This window comes from Centroberyx affinis, unplaced genomic scaffold (genome assembly GCF_046629955.1).
Source record: "Centroberyx affinis isolate AG114_WGS23_722 - 3 ecotype Tasmania unplaced genomic scaffold, CSIRO-AGI_Caff_v1 ptg001340l_1, whole genome shotgun sequence".
In the NCBI taxonomy this organism is placed as follows: Eukaryota; Metazoa; Chordata; class Actinopteri; order Beryciformes; family Berycidae; genus Centroberyx; species Centroberyx affinis.
In genome coordinates this window covers 422,182-439,631 of record NW_027279837.1, presented here as the reverse complement: position 1 = coordinate 439,631, position 17,450 = coordinate 422,182, and the positions used below count along the sequence as shown (strand labels likewise).

Here is a 17,450-nt window from a genome sequence, read left to right as displayed (position 1 = left end):
ATACTCTAAATGTGCAAAGAAACACAGACTGGTATACGCTGTATACACTACAATACTTGTTATATGCACATTTAACCTCCCATTGATCTTTCTATTAGTATTCTTTCAATACATGTTTCAACTGAACTATTGATCGGACACAACATGGGAGCTTCTCCATCAGCTAAACGTATTTGACTCCCATGTGAACCAAATAAAGAGTTCATAGAAGTTCAGTTACTCTGTCTCCTCACCTCGTTTCACTGAAGCCCAAAGGAAATCACTGTCTATTTTGTTAAAGAGGATCCTAAAAAAACAGAAGGCAGCCTCTTTTCCTCTGGTCCCTCCATCTATAATTCAATTAGACTAACGGGCAGCGCATGGTAGGCAACTTAATCAGATGCTTCATAGCGTGACCACTCTGTGCTACCCCACTCAGGTTTACTCTGCCACATCAGACAGTCACAGAGGCCAAGATGTTTCCCCTCTACCTTCAATCACGGTGAGTCACTCACTCTTTGAGACAGAGGCTAGGCGTCACTAAGTTAAAACATTATTCTACAGGGTGACAAGGCATAGATGAGCCTACTGTGCTCAGTTTTTATGTTAGTGCTGCTATTCCAGAGCAGTCAACCAGACTGCAGCAGTGGCTCTTCACTGTTCTCATGCTTTTTAGCTGCTTCATGTTGGGCTAGTCATGCTGTTGACATGTTTGGTGGCATTAAATAACCATTAAATAATCTTTTATGACAGGAGGAACCATACAAAATCAGTGAATTTTGAAATATAGTCAGATCTGCAGGTTTTCTCACAGCAACTACTTGAAGAAGTAGGGACAAAGATATTCCTGTTCAGAGATGAGAAGATGATAAAATGAAACTTTATTGATCCCTATGAGGAATTTGGGTCACTGCAGCAGAAAAAGTAATAGGATATTCCAGGAAAAAAAGAAAAATAGAATATCAACAATTCTAAATTATATAAAGATGCAGCTGGCTTGTTAGGTAGACTGTATTAGTGGGAAGTATGGAAAAATGCATTACATTAGTGTGTTACATATATGGTTTTACTTACAGTTGTTACTTACAGTTATTTACTGGTGTTACGAACAGTCTCATGCTTACTTGAATCATATAAAGAGTTTAATTCCAAAATAAGTGACACTTACTCTAACAAAATGATTGATAGCATAAAATGAAAACAAATTGTAGTACTTTTTGCAGGATATTAGAAAGCAAAACTTATTGATTGACAAAATGATAACACTTTTACAAACTCAACCTTTTATATTTTAGAGATACTGAATGATGAACCTCAGGTAGTGATTTTTTCCCAAAATGGATGTAAAACATTTTGGAATAGAAATCTTTATATTGTGTCTTTCTGGCTTCATATCTAGTCTTTGGCTGCTCATTTGCAAACATTAATTAACACTAACCGCCATCGTGGGCTATATCAAAATGGTCAGCTTGGTACTTTTTTTTTATGTGAGTCTATGAAACATTATCATGCATCTGTCAGAGTGAAAATAGATTAGGAGTGCTAAAGCATTGCTAGATGGGGAGTAGATGGTCTGCAGTGACCAAGGCAATAACAAAACCTTAGACATTTACAGTGTTTTCAAAATCTTTGTGTTAATAGTTGGTGTAGCCTATATGTGAAATTCTTTCATTATCAAAATGTTTGTAATATTGTTTGGATGAAATATGGCAGAAGAGAGGACCTGTTTAGTACTGTGGTCATATCCAGAAGCCACATTTTAATCACTTGTTGCCCAGTCTGATATGCATGAGTTGCAGTTCTGACAGGATTTGTCTGTCTAACAGTCTAACAGGAGGCGTGAAATGTAATTTTGATTCTGATTCTAATTTTGATAATTTCCCATCATCTGTCTGAGACGAGGGTGGATAAACATGACACCAGCATTCCTATTTGTGTGTGTGTGTGTGTGTGTGTGTGTGTGTGTGTGTGTGTGTGTGTGTGTGTGTGTGTGGTCAGTGTATTTTAGTATCTCTCAGTGTCCATGTTCGTTGGTAGATTGACTGAAGTTGAAGTATTGCTGCAGTGGTGGGAAAGTGTCCCTAGAGGGCGCAATAGTCCTGTATTCCAGGTGGTACTTTACATTTTACCTGCTGATGATGCTCTGGAACCTGCACAAAAGAGAATGAACAGGGTGGTATTTAGGAGCAATGATTAGCCCTTAACTTGAGTACTCTTACGGTCCAAAAAGGCAAAACACGCGCGCGCGCGCGCGCGCACACACACACACACACACACACACACACACACACAGATATGATATATCTATGTCTATTATATCTCTCAGTGTAATCATGGGTTACAGGTTAAATTATATTCATCATCAATTTGAATTCACACATAAAGAAATAACATGAGGCAGCCCATTTCAATAGACTGAAAGCCAAAGTGAGGGGTTTGCTATTGTTTAACTATACTAGATGAGCGAGGTTGTTTTTATTCAACGTTTGTCCATTTTGCATATTGTCTGGCCTACAGACTCAACATTTCCAATATCTGACATCCTCAGACCAAATGGCAGAGCAGGGGTGCACCGAGTAGGGTATAGCTGCAGTCTGATACTTGGGTGCACCCACCATGTGAGATGTTCTCATTTATTTTCCGCTATTTTAACCCAATCCTGAATAGACTATCAATCTAAACTGTTTCGAGGTCAGTTGCGGCAGTACCAATCAATACAAACACTAAGAAATCTGAGGAAAACCTGTTCCCAGATCAGCTATCTCGTCAGCTGTACTTCCTGACAGACCAATCAGCTGACAGACTCATGACAGGCAGGCCCTGCGCTTGCGCAGTAGTACACTTTTGCTATCAGGAATATGGCAGCGTCCTGAGCCCTGTTGGGGAAGACGGCGTAATTGAGCTCCTTCAGCATCGGACTGGGAAAACTGAGACGTACCGGCCGCACTCAGAGGAGGGTGGGGGCCGAGGGACGGCTACAAATTACATTTGTTAGCGACTTTACAGGTAAATGCACTTGTGATTGCCTGCCATTCTCCTCAAGCCATCTCCTCCATGTTTGCGCTTGCTTGATTGAACCCCGTTGCTAATACGACTAGCTCTTGTCTGGCAATGGAAACCTGTCTAGTTTGCTAGTTAGCTACTAGCTCGCGTTAGCTTCCAACGGCCCCTTCGTTTGGCGAACAAACGGTAGTAACGAAAGTATCGGGGCCTTCTGTGACTCTCTCAAGCTGTAGCGGTAGTGTCCACATATGACTGCGTCGCAAAAATGGTGCTGTCGTTCTTGTTTTTAGCCAGTCAGTGACTGTGTGGGCCTGCTGCAGTGAAGCAGAGTTGGTTGACGCTAGCTGCTTGAGAGCCAGGTAGCGCTGCCTGTCTTGGGTACTTGACAGGTCGACACCAGCAGCATCAGACGGACTGTGTACAATCATTGTGACAGCAGCGTTTACATCAAACTGCAGACATACAGAGTTAGCTATTTAACTTTTTTCTTGTATGCACGTTTCCGCTATTTTTTTTTTTTATATCTGTAGTAGTCACGTGCAAAGAATTAGCAAGCTCTTTTAAATTTGCAAGCAAGTGTTCCTGTAATCCAAATAGAACCATGCAAGTTAAAGAAGCGTGAGATTGCGACCTTAAAGTTCCTGTTTTAGTATAGGAACGTGATTTTTTTGTTGTTGTTAATTGGCAAAGAACGGAAGGATATTACAGCAAGTAACGTTATTCAGTGCAGGAAACGCTTTCAGGAAGGCACCCACTTTTTTGTTGTGGGTGACAGTGAAGGGAGCACAGAGACCATTGTGGCATTCGGGTTATCTGGATATGACTTGGTTCTGTATTTGACCAAAATCATAAAGATGGTCTGGTTCAAGATATTCCCCTGTAGATCTTTTTTTTTATTGCAACTCATCTGTCTATTCAATAACAGTACATTTAAGTTTGGCTTGATGTTGAATAACAGCTTGCTCAAAAGATAAGATTAGGGGCATACACTGATCTAAAAACCCATGACAGTTTTTGTCCCAGGCTCTTGTACTCTCACTGATGCTGAAAACTGTTTTCCTATTCTTACTCGTCATACTTTTCAAAAGAATACTATTGATTCAATTTTTCAACAGCTGTGAGCAATATTTATGTTGAAACGAGGCACAAGACAGGCTAAAGTCAAACAAAACAGAATGAGGAGGCGGTTTGTTTACACAGGGCTAATTTGGCAGTATACTATTCAACAACAGTTAGCTGACCCATGATTGCCATGACATGCATTGTAGAAAGTGGTTGCACCATGATATTCAGTCTAGTTAAGTCAAGGTTCACAGTCAGCACTCTGCATGTTACACAGTCTGTCTTCAGAGGTTCAAATAGCCTCCTGCTGGGTCCCCTTTGGAGGTCTGCTACAATCCTCTTAGCAGTGCTACCTGGTTGAAAGCAAGGGCCAGTAGATACCATGGCACTGCACTTACTGTCACAGCTACCCACATAACAAGATCTCACTACGCACTCTTTGATAGCACTGATCGAAGCCTGTATTCCTTTCAGTTCATGAAAAGTTGTGAGACTTGTCTGAGACAGGTTGTCATCTCGCCGCTGTGTACTATGCTTTGGGCCAGGTCCCATTTGTGTATGCCTCATTGTCTTCCTACTCTGTCAAGAATGGCCCGTGAAAATGTTACTATTGATCTACATGCAGTCAGAAAGAGCTGGGAGGGGCAATCACATGACCCGGTCCTGGAATCTGCCTTGGTCTTTTTATACACTCATCACAGTAATAGAATTAAAACTGCACTGCCCTCCACTGTGCCGAGGAGCACGTGGTCCTACGCCTGTTGCTAACATCTCCTATTGTGCATTCCATCAGCCAGCCCCCACTTTGGATTAGATTCATTATACAGATCCATGAACGCTTGTCTGGAAAAAATAACTGTTGATGCAAAACTTGGCTCTACAGTGTTCCTTTGAGCTTTGTCTCTCCAGCACAGACTTCTTACAGTGGGGGATTAATGAGATACTGCGACTGACTAATTTTTGAATTCCTCATCCAGTGCTGAGGCGCTTGGAAGCAGTCTGTATTTTTGCGTACTGCCCTCTTTGACTGCCAGACACTCGTCCCCTTGATGAACGGTGGATTCCATCATTTGGACTTATTTTGCTGCTCCCTGCTTCATTTGCACGCTGACATGGAGAGGAAGGAAAACTGGAGTCAGTTATTTCCAGGATCCTGGCAGAGTGCTGACACAGGTTCCCCTTGTCACAGTGCAGCGGCCAGCAAAGAGAGGTTATTACTGCGCTTAGGACAGGAGAGGCAATTACTCCCTCCCTATTATGCACTTACTCTGCTGTGTTTTATTTTGTCTCTTTAGCCTTCATGTATTATTTGTTTGAAACTGTCTTTATCATAAAGTATCACAGCTGTATTAATGTTACAAGCAAAAAAAAAAAAAACCCTAAACTTTGTGTGTAGGCTTGGCCAGGCTTTATTGTACTTTATTTTACAGTGATCATAAGTTGAAGCATGTAGTTGGAAAAGCACAGTCTTTGGACGTGGTAGAGAGAAATACGATCTTAGTTAATCTATTGTCCAGATTTGAGAATGGCTAGTAGGCTAGCTAAATTGTGATTTTGCACACAAATTTGCCCAGATACTAAGACATAGCCTAACCTTTTTTATCTAAAGATGATCAATATATGATCAATAGGCCACGTTGGCTTTACACCAGACTGTATTGACATTTTGAACTGGTGCTCTGTTGTGCTGTTGTTGGTGTTAATGATATCGGCACTGAATAGAGGTCCTTCATTTCCTCTCTGTTTTTGCTGAGCAGGTCATATCCCTGTGATGGCTTGCTGGCAAGTATTCCTCTTTTCTCATTCTGCCTGTGAAAATGCATTCATGAGGGAGAGAGTGGATGTCAGAGGAGAGACGATTATGTAAACTGCATCAAGTGGAAGTCATATACCGCCCGCGGCATTGGTTCTAGGACTAGTAGCCGAGGCCATGGCTATGCAGAATCAGTCAGTTAGTCATGGAGCGATGGAGTGCCCGCTGTTGAATAGATAATCAGTCTGTTTACTCAGTGTAATAGAGAAGTTCTGATTGAGCTGAGGCAGCAGCGGGACTCTTCAAGCCCAGGGAGTGTCTGTTGGGAGGCTCTCCCTTTGAGCTGTAGAATGTTTAATGGCTTTGTGAAGTGTGTGTGGCAGTATATTGGAATGTGTGTTACATAAATGATGGACAAAGGTCGGGGTGCAGGTTTTTTGGTAACTTCTCCAACAGTTAACTGAGACATGGCCTCGCTCATGTGACTACCTCAGATCACGGTGCAAAGATCCCTCCCCTTCTTTTGTGCTCTATAATTAAATCAATTTTTCACGTAAGCAATTCCCAAATGAAAGTCACCCACCCATTTATTTTATGAACTCTTGTCTTTGTTGAATATGCACAAACGCTTACCTTACTTACTTCACTTACTTTTTGACCCTGATTATAACCACTGCTCTCCTGTGTTGTAGGTCCTGTGAGAAGATGAATGTCGTCAAAGACAACAAAGACTTGGCCTGTTTCTACACCACCAAACACTCCTGGAGGGGAAAGTAAGACCCACAATTTGTTTGTTCCTTTTCCCTGAACACCTATAGGATTTCAGGGGTGACAGCACAATCTATTTCATATGTGTTCTTTATGTTGGTTTAAAAGGCAAAATTAGCCCTAACTATTCTCTTCATCACCACTAAGGCTACTACATAAGGTTTGGGAAAATCCTGAAATCCTGACTCAGTGCTTCCATTGTGTTGACTTCCTTATCTTGACTGAGGAAAATAGGTCTGCAGACCACTGTCAGCAGTCACTGATCAGTACTAGTGTGACCTGTGTGTTTTGTAGAACTGAAATGTAACCCAAAGAACCAGTGCAAATAGCACAGAATTGGACTCAGGCAAGATGACGTCCATGTATTGATGCCCATTTATTGATGCCCATTTATTGTCTGCAGACAGAAGCACAAAAAGCTGCTTTGCCCAAGGGTACCAATATTATCCCTTCTCTAACTTCTTTCTCTAATACTGTGAGAGAGAGAGAAAGAGAGAGACCAGCTAACTGGTTAGTTAAAATCAACAATACCAGTTACTGTAAGCCCACTGCATTATAAAATGCCATATTGTATCTGCAGCAGCATTGTCCCCGCTCAGGCTCAAACCACAAATGCATGAGATGGGATAATTTTATTAGCATGATGTAGGCTATAATGCTGTACATTGTATATGTTGGTAGCTAGGTGTCACAAAATGCACAATATACAATTGTACATGTATATGAAACTTTCTTGGTAACATTGTAGGGACAGATGCATTTATTATATGTATTCAGTAATGCAGAATGATGTGAGATTTGATATTTTGGGATCAATGTTTCCTTAACAGACCTCTTTCCTCAGTTTTCTTACCATAGGAAGGAAACATGAGGAAAGAGGGGCACAGTAGGAGGAGCTGTTATTGTACTTAGCCATTTTCTCATACCAGGTATTGTGATTATTGTGATTAAAGGAGATTGTGAGTAACTATATGAATGAATCCCTTTACAATAGAATGAATACATCATTTTGTAGTAGGTAGGCTTGTACTTGCCTTACAAGGTACATGTATTCTCTCAGGGCACAGGCTACCTATTTTTACTTTACACAGCAATATGTTTATGTAAACTGTTTCTAGATTGTCTTAAAGTAACTTAAAATTAGCTGGGACTTAACAAACTAGACCTAGCTGTTTGGTAGCCCTCAGAGCTAAAGAATCTGTTTCTATGCAAGCTGCATTTGGGACAGTGGGATCACATTACCAATACCTGCTTTCTAAATGGCTTTGTCCCATTAAGGCCTGCCATTGACTTAGGTAACTTAAGCAGTGCTGCAGAGCATTAGCTATCATCAGAGTTTCATCCAGCTAATGCCTCCTGAAGTGTCCGCCAGAGACGGGCGTTGATATGTGTGGAGAGGACAGTGGACACTGAGTCAGACAGGACTTTGATAGATAGGTCAACAGAAAAAGAAAGAAAGAGAAGGGGGTTATGTCAGGATGGCCTCTTTTATCTAGCTTCAGACAACCAAAAGGCCTCAGACATGGTGGGAAATATTTTTGTCTACAGGCCACAGTGGTTAGTAAATACTAAAAGTAATTATCCACTCTGACTACCCCAGCCAACAGTTTTTAGAACAGTATAGGACATCCAATCAGTGGTTACTTATCTGCCAAAGTGCCAGACAGAGTAGACATACTTGCTAGCCAAAGCAAAATATACCAGCTTTTGCCTGGTAGCTAGTATTATTTTCCCACCCTGGCCTTAGATAGAGGAAACTGTATTGCACGTTTTATGTAGCCGCTGGATCATCTCAGACTTGCACAGTTACTGTGTCAGGGATGAGAGGGAGCACAGCTCTTCACTGTGAATACAGAACATATTCCCAAAAGCCAACTTTAATTATACTCATCCTTGATTAGCTTGCCCTCGTTGGCCATGTATAAAAAGTACTTCTGTCATGTGAATTGTAGACATGCAGCATGGAAGAGAGTATTTGGCATCACTTGATGTTCCAGCACCTCTAACAGCTACAGCTGGGCGCAGGACACTTGGTGTCAATCTTCAATGAAGACTTAGAAAGTGACTCTCATTTCCGGATGCTGCTCATGCCGAGCGCAAACTGTGCGACTGTGAAAAAGTGAAGATCTCAGTCCTGCTCACATAAAACAACCTTATTTCCTGTAGTTTCTTGTCTTGCTGATGTAGCGGTGCGCACATTAAACGAAACATCCAGTAAACATGTTTTTATTATATGCAATTCTATGTATAGGAAATTGGGTTGCAGCCTCTTGCAATGTGGAAATTGAAGTCTTTTTTTTTTTTTTTATTATTATTAATTGTGCAGCCCTAGTGACACATTCACATTTTCACTTGTATTTAGTCTCGACGGACCTCGACCCTGCTGTCTCGTCAAAACAAAAGTGAAACATGACTTTGTTTTTCACCTGATTGTGCAAAAATGGAGCTTGAGAAAGAAGAGCAGCTTGCAGCACTTAATGTGTGTGTGTGTCGAAAAAGAAAAACATGAAGAAGGGCTAGATGCCGAATTTGGAGGAGAGAACGGTTGGGGAGACGGGGGCAGCATGGGTCGTCTGTTCTGCAGAGAGGTGGACGTAAATTATAAAGCCATGATGATGTGTAGTTTACACTTCTTCTGCCTGGTTTCCTCTAGGACTCTCATTGGTTATTTCTGCTCGACAAAATCAAACATGTTGTAAAATCTCTGGATGTCTGAGACGGGTCAGACTGTTGCTCTGACATGCTCAGACACGCTTGGACTGAAGGATGAACTGATTAGAATTTGGTGGTCAAAGGTCAAGGTCACTGTGACCTCACAAAAGACGTTTTCGGCCATAACTCAAGAATTCATACGCTAGTTATGACAAAATTTCACGCAAATGTCTAATAGGATAAAATGATGAAGTGATGACATTTTATATCCAAAAGTTCAAAGGTCAACTTCACTGTGACATCATAATGTTTTGCTTACCACTGTAGCTGAGAAAACGATCTTGGGTCATTCTACAAAAACGGTGGAAGTGCTGTCACTTACTTTTGCAGACACCAAAATCCTTTTAGTTGACCTAATAATCACATTAATTATATATGTTCAATAAATTTTACTGGACAACTATTTATGCTGTAGCCTAATTGAGATTGTTAGAAAAAGAGAGTTGTGTTGGGGTTGCTGTTTTGACAGCTTTTATTTCGTTTCTTTGGAAAAATTAGATGTGATTTTTAAAAATATAGACTATATTGTTTGAAAAAATTGTAACATTTATTGAGCACAAGCAGTCTGTCTTTCTATAGTTCAACCCTCCATCCGTTTTTTGTTATTTTTTGCATGGTTCTCAGCTGCTTGATCTCAACTTGTAAATATGTCTCAGTGATCAGCGGCCAAATTGAACACACATGTATGTCTTTTAACATGTTCAGGTACATGACTGTACAGTTTTCTAATTTAATTTGCAAATAAAAAAATGACAAAACTGTATTGGCTGGCAAATTAGCTTTGCCAAGATGGCAAGATCCAGGCAGACAAACATACCATATGGCTTGAGCATAGACTGGTCCAGCGCAATCTAGATAACAACAACTAACAGCAATTGACATGATACATCTTACATAGTCTACACGTATTAACATAGTATTTTGCGCAAACATCCGTTAAGAACAACCATTAGATTCCAGTCCAGTTTTTTATTGATTTGGACCCCAAGATACTTGTGTCCACCCTCTTCACTCCCTCTCCCTGGATGACAACCAGGACAGGGGGCCTCCTGTTCCTCTGGTAGTACACCACAAGCTCATTGGTTTTGCTGATATTGAGCTTCAGGTGATTGCTTGTCGTTGCACCATGTGACGAAGCTCTCTATCAGTCCTCTGTACTCCTCTGTAAAAATAGTCTCTAAGTGAAGACAGCATGTTTCTCACTGGAAATATAGTGATAACTTCCATTTCGCCAAAAAATACACTTAATACCTTTTATTAAATTCCTTCAAAGTCTTCACTACATATATTTTATGAGTCTGGACAGACATGGATGTAAACTGCAACTTGACTTGCTGGCAGAGGCATACAACCGCAAGTTTTTTTTAAGTCCTGTGGCCCTAGCTTGTAGGTTTATATTCAATTTTACTACTACTAACGGATGGTTCCATGTCTTCTATACAGATGGATTCTCTCAGAGCAGAGAGGATTTTCTGCCTTCTGCATACAGTACTTCTCTAAGCTCTTTCAGTCCACATAAGATACAAATCACCATCTTTTTTGAATGCCTTGATAGCTCACCATGTAATTGTTTAAACAATAAGGGAGCTTAGCTGCAACAGATGCTCAAGTCATATTTATCTGTATTGTTAGGCTTAGTACTTTAATGAGTTTTATTACCGATACACAGGATCTGATCCAACTACCCCGCTTTGTACTTTGTGTTTGTGATATATTAAGGCACAACTTTATTTTCAAGTCATGATGAAGTCTTTTCATTTATTGTTTCCCTTCAATTTTCTGACTGAGTTTGTGGTAGGTCTGCACTAGGGCTGAACAATTAATCGAAATTTTATCGAAATCGCAATATGGCCTACTGCAATTTTCAAATTGCAGGAGGCGCAATATTTGTTAAAGGCGAAATGTGTGTCAAAATACCATTTTAAATTAAATATTGTTGTGCTGCAGAGATGTCCTGTTTGGTACAGATCCCCGCAAAAATCACACCATAATCATTTTAATCAGTTTTTCAATGAAAATGAGAATAATGATGTAAAAATTCTCATTCCCTCTAATATCGCAAATCATATCGCAATTGCAATATCAGTCAAAATAATCACAATTAGATATTTTTTCAAAATCGTTCAGCCCTAGTCTGCACACATTCAACTCTCCTTTCTCCATTCTCTCCATCATAGTTGAGCTACTCAGTGGACACTGAAACACTGAAGTTAAGAGTCCATTTGCTCAGTAATCTGATTGAATGACTGATTCAGTTGTCTGATAATCCAATTTAGGCTTGGACTACAAAGCATATCCTCTAAGGTACATATAAGAAAACAAAGTTCTTATAAACTCTTGTTTTGTCAAAGGCTGTCCCGAATGTTTGTTCAGACTTTGATTGGATTTGTTTGGATTTTGATAGATGGAACAGTACATTGCTGCATCTGTGCATTCCTATGTAATTTATTGTGTCTTGTATAGTGGATTCTGTAGCCTAGCTTTTTATGTCTTCAGCTCTGTCATCTTTGTGGGAAACTGCATATTGTGTGTGAAGAGGAGAGGCAGTTGTTCAGAGGGTTTGCTCATATTGCCTACAGGAAGTTGCGAAATTTGATATATTGTGAAATCTTAGAAAGTGGAAGGCAAAACTCTAAAGCTGTGTTGTGCAGCATGAATGAATGAAGAAGAGTAATCTGTTAATTTTCACAATCTGTATCTGTGGTGTGACTGACTGTACTGTAAACTGCCATTGTAAAGCTTGTTTTATAATGTGCCTTTTTCCTCATAAACATCCTTTATGGAAGGGTTAATTTCCCTTGGACTCTTTTACATACTCTTAACATAAGTTTTCCTTTCCCCTCCCAACTCAACTTTAACCCCCACTCACCCCACCACACGTATAGCCTAACTGTATCCTACCAGCTGACATTGGTTTCTCCAGCTAGACAGTGTCCCAGCTGCTCCTCTGTACTTATCACTGCATCACTTTGTAATGCAGTCAGCTGCAGATGTTCAGTATGTACACTTAGCACATTGCTTTTTATAGTGTAATTAGTGCGCTTTAGTCAGAAAATCTCTCTTCTAACAGACTCCTTTTAGCTACCTTTCAAACTTCATGATCACTTATGCTGTGATGACTTCTTAAGACACACTTGACCTCTTTAAAATGAAACCAGAGTTTAAAACCAGAGTATCAAGTATGGTAAAATAAAGAGAAATAGGCTGTTACCCAATGACTAAAGCAAACATCTTCAGAGCAAGCAGTTGTGAAATGTGGCCTTCTCTGAATGAGATTCCACGTCTTCATGCACATCACACTATTGTTTTAAGCTATCATGATTATTTCAAACTTCCGAAACGCATATGAAATCTGATAGCAGCTGGGTCTGATGTCAAGCGTTTGGTGTTGTCATGAAGGAATGACCTAATTCTTCTTTATGGATGTATCTGTCCATGACTTCACCGTCTGTGCAGCCCTATGCACTCACTGTCCACGGGTGGGCAGAGATCGCCTGTCTGTCCAGATAGTATTAAAAAAAAAAAAACTATCCGCCCACAGAGAATGAATAATTAACCAGCCGTGTGTTGAGACCCAGCTTAGCCAGCCAATTAGCTCCAAGGTCAAGGCTTCTTGTAAGGAAGCAGCACCCTCAGACCGGGGCAGAGTCATGGCCGTAGCAGGGAATAGTGGAGAGAAAAACTGTGTGTGGGGAGCGGTGGAGAAAATAGAGAATGAGTATACTTGAGCGGGCTGTCTCTTGGGAAGATGCATGAAAATGACGTGATATTTGTGTAATTGCGGAGAGGGATGGAGATGGTGCTCTGGGATGAGTCTGGACCCATAATATTCTACTTGAGCCTTGCCCCAGGCCTCTGTCTGTCTTGTCTGTTTGTGTTCGTCATTTACTCCACACACAAGTAAGAATGCGTTAGGCCAAAGTAATCTCTCAATTTGACTTTCTTATACTTTTCTTTTTCATGGTGGGACTAAATGGTATCTGCGCCTCCACTTTCTATCCAGGCCTAATGAGGATGTGCAAACAGGAGAGGAGGCATGTCAGCATGTTCAGTGTACAGGGCAACAGGGACACACACACACACACACACGCATGTATTGGATAAATTCAATCCTAAACTTGACACACTTTAATACCTGCATAACGTTACCTCTTTCCCAAATCTTAACCAAACCCTATTTCTCACCCTAAGCCTAACCCCAAAATGACCCATTATGAAATCAAAGACTAACCAAAATCTTGTCAGTTGACCAAAAATTCCTTGTCTTATGTCGAAAACGCAAGCTTTTCAAAAGTACAGTGATCAAACCCACACCCACAGGAGAACGTGCAGAGGGGAAGATTGACAAAGCAGCATTTTGCGCTTCCTTCCTAATATTTCAAATAGTCCCATGCTCTTAACAGTTCCACTGAATTTGTGTGGGCTGATTCATAACAGAATTGCTAACACAATAAATCGTAACCCTTCCTTTTACAGTCACCCAAAGTACTAGGCAATTACCAGCTAAATATGTGGTAAGAATAGCATGTTGCCAAGTAATTACAGCGGTACCTAAGTACGTAAATACTTAGAAATCACAGCAGAGTTACTTAGCGCTGGTATTACTCATCAGTTCAAGTGTCTACACTGTAGTTTTCACTGGTTTAGGGTGGTAAACCCCTTCTCTATTACGCATCAGTTCAAGGAGCAATCTTGTAGATATGAAGGTTTATATTATCAGTAGCCCAAGTGTGATGTATACTTTAACACTTTCTTATAAATTAGCTTTTCTTGCATAGTAATTGTCCGCTTTATTCACTTGGAATGTATTTATTAAACTTACCATAAAGACTGGGGAATTTGGGGAATTTGGGATTTGAGATTTGGGAATTCTGTCAAAAAGACACTGGCATAAACTCTATTAAGTTTGGTATTCTGCAATTCACCTCTGCTGAATGGCTACCATGTATGCTTTTGTGTATTACTATGAAATAGCCGACCCTGTAATTATCTCAGAAATTATGGTAAAACCTGACAGTAAAAAGCATTGTTTGTTCTCTAGGTTCTTACCATACCCTTTATAATTTGTTATTTATTTGTTTTTCAGTTAAATTAAGGCTAACATACATGTTCTTCAAAGGTACTTGGTAAAACATTCCAATTGAATCAGTAAGTAAGCTGCAACTGGACTGTAAAGATAGGCAACACTTAATTCTGTGGTATGACCTGGTTCTTACCACATCCTTTCCAATGCAGCCTGGTTTCACCATACTTATTCTGCACACTGTAAAGTAAGTATTGCAGAACGTGTATGGTTCATTTGTCAATATTGCATTTGGGAAGGGTGTGGGAAGAACCTGGTCAGACCATAGAAATAAGTGTTGCTTCCATTTCCAGTCCAGTTTCAGCTGTCTCACCGAAAAATTAGAATGTTTTCCTTAGTACCTTTGAATAACATGTACAGCACAAGTTGTCTAATTGCATGGAAAAGGAAATAAACTGCTGTGAAGGATATGATAAGAACCATGGAGACAACTTTCTTTTACAGAGGTTTCACTCTGACTGTGAAAGTAAGGGGTCCCCATAATTTGTGGAGATAAAGTTCTTAGTTTATGGGTTAGTGTTACTTTTCTTAGTGGTCATTTGTCTCAAGATCAGATTCATTTTCACACTATCCGACATACATTTCATTTTAGATCTGTTATTTAGTTGCTTCATAATTGTAGTATACATTTGTTTTTTTTCCTTTATAAACAGGAGTTACAACTGGGCTTATAGGTAGAGTTTATTTATTTGCACATATGAAAGAAGAAAAAATACAGATTGTGTAAGTTGGTAAATACAATGGGCTTATGAATTCACCTCAAGAAACAAAAACATAAAAGAACTGGAGAGCAGACATGAACTGACATGAACTGAAAGTGGTGAAACAAAACCAAAATGCACAAATGATGAGTAAGGGAAAGGAAACCTAATGCAGAAAATGAAAGCGCAAGTTGATCAGCGTGCTGGTAAGGTTTTAGCTTCCACTTGGTGCGTCCCCCTTTGTTTTGCCGCTGTACTCGGCCAGCCGCGGCCTCGCTTTGTCTGCGGCTGTGTGAGGCAGTTTGATGTGTAGAAAAGGGATCAGAGATGCAGTCTAGCGGAAACTCTTCTGCCACTCTGAGTGGGGTGCACTGGCTTACACTTCTGATTGGCCTCCTCTCTATTGACTCACACGCACGTACACACACACACACACACACACACCACGTACAACACTATTATAGATAGATAGACACTTTATAGATCCGCAAGGGAAATTACAGCCTCACAGCAGCTCGCAGTGTAAAGGAAGCAAAAGCAGATGACAAAGAGCTAACTATAAATACATACATCAAATGCACATGCGCACATAGACACACACATTACACATATGCTACACACGCACATCTTTATGCATACAGTGTTAACCCGCTTCACTTCAGCTCATTGGCTGCCTGCTGTGAACGTAGCTCTGAAAGTGTCAGGTTGTAATCCTCTCTCATTATCTTTCCTCGGGTCTTTGCGCCTTATCTCAACCGTTGTCTCATAAAAGTGTCTGAAAACGTACATGACAAACCTGTATGTGGATGACATCTTCTGGTAATTGAGTCTCAGTGACGTAATGGACGTGTGCATTTCAGCCCTTGACTCATCATTGGTTGAGAGAGGACTTCAATGGGGGGGCTCTTGTCGACCCAACCTGCCCTCTGTCTGATGTAATGGAGCTTCATTGGCGCGATGAGCTATATTCGGCACATCGGGTACCTTGGGATTGTGAATTGATAGGGATGGATTTTGGCTATTCTGAGGGCAAATTGGATCCACTAACCTCCACATGTTTGAAATACAGTGGGGGAAATAAGTATTTGGCAGCTTAAAAATTTGCAAGTTCACCCATTTAAAAAAATGAGAGAGGTTTGTAATTTTCATCATAGGTACACATCAAGTGTGAGAGACAGAATGTGAAAAAAAATACCAGGAAATCACATTGTATGATTTTTAAACAATTTATTTGTGAAAATGGGGGGGAAAGAAGTATTTGGCAGCTAGAAAACAAACAACTCTTTTGTCCTTCACAGACCAGTCACTTGCTCTTTAAGAAGTTATTCTGGCCTCCGCTCGTTAACAGTATGAATGGCACCTGTCTGAACTGATTAGAGGCATAAGAGACACCTGACACACCTTTAAACAGCCAGGCTCCAGTCTTCACCATGACCAAGACCAGAGAGCTTCCCAAAGACACCAGGGACAAAATTGTACAACTTCACAAAGCTGGGATGAGTCAAACTGACATTAGTAAACAACTTTGTGAAAAAAGATCAACAGTTGGATGCATTATTCGAAAATGGAAGAGGTATAACATCACTGAAAATCTCCCTCGGAGTGGAGCTCCATCCAATATCTCACCTCGTGGGGTTCAAATGATCCTGAGAACAGTGAGTAATCAGCCCAGAACTACACGGCAGGAACTGGTAAATGATTTGAAGACAGCTGGGACCACCGTCACAAAGAGGACAATAACTAACACACTACGTCGTCATCAGGTGAAATCCTGCATTGCCCGCAAGGTTCCCCTACTAAACAAAAATCATGTTAAGGCCCGTCTGAAATTTGCTAAAACACATTTGGATGATACAGAGGAGGATTGGGAGAATGTGATGTGGTCAGATGAGACCAAAATTGAACTTTTTGGCTTAAACACCACTCGCCGGGTGTGGAGGAAGAAGAATGCTGAGTTGCATCCCAAGAACACCATACCTACTGTGAAACATGGGGGTGGAAACATCTTGTTTTGGGGATGCTTTTCTGCAAAAGGGACAGGCAGACTGGTCCGTATCAATGGCAAGATGAATGGGGCCATGTATTGTGACATTTTGGACAAAAACCTCCTTCCCTCAGTCAGAGAATTAAAGATGAGACGTGGCTGGGTCTTCCAGCATGATAACGATCCAAAGCACACAGCCAAGAAAACCAAAGAGTGGCTCCGTAAAAGGCATATCAAGGTTCTGGAGTGGCCTAGCCAGTCTCTAGACCTCAACCCAATAGAAAACCTATGGAGAGAGTTGAAACTCCGTGTTGCCAAGCGACAGGCCTCAAACATTAGAGCTCTAGAGAAGATCTGTGTAGAGGAGTGGGCCAAAATACCAACTAAACTGTGTGTAGACCTCGT

General features: G+C 40.7%; 1 protein-coding gene across 4 annotated transcripts in view; it reads left to right on the top strand.

Moving 5' to 3' along the window:
- The first annotated feature begins 2,866 nt into the window (after positions 1–2,866).
- The window catches only part of LOC139649426 (dnaJ homolog subfamily C member 13), a 39,276-nt gene continuing 24,692 nt past the window's right edge, over positions 2,867–17,450 (top strand). For all 4 annotated transcript variants that reach the window (XM_071525826.1, XM_071525825.1, XM_071525824.1 and 1 more), the window contains exons 1-2: positions 2,867–2,985; positions 6,490–6,570. In XM_071525826.1, coding sequence (XP_071381927.1) covers positions 6,503–6,570 — 68 coding nt within the window. In that variant the 5' untranslated portion in view covers positions 2,867–2,985; positions 6,490–6,502. The remainder of the gene's footprint in view (positions 2,986–6,489; positions 6,571–17,450) is intronic.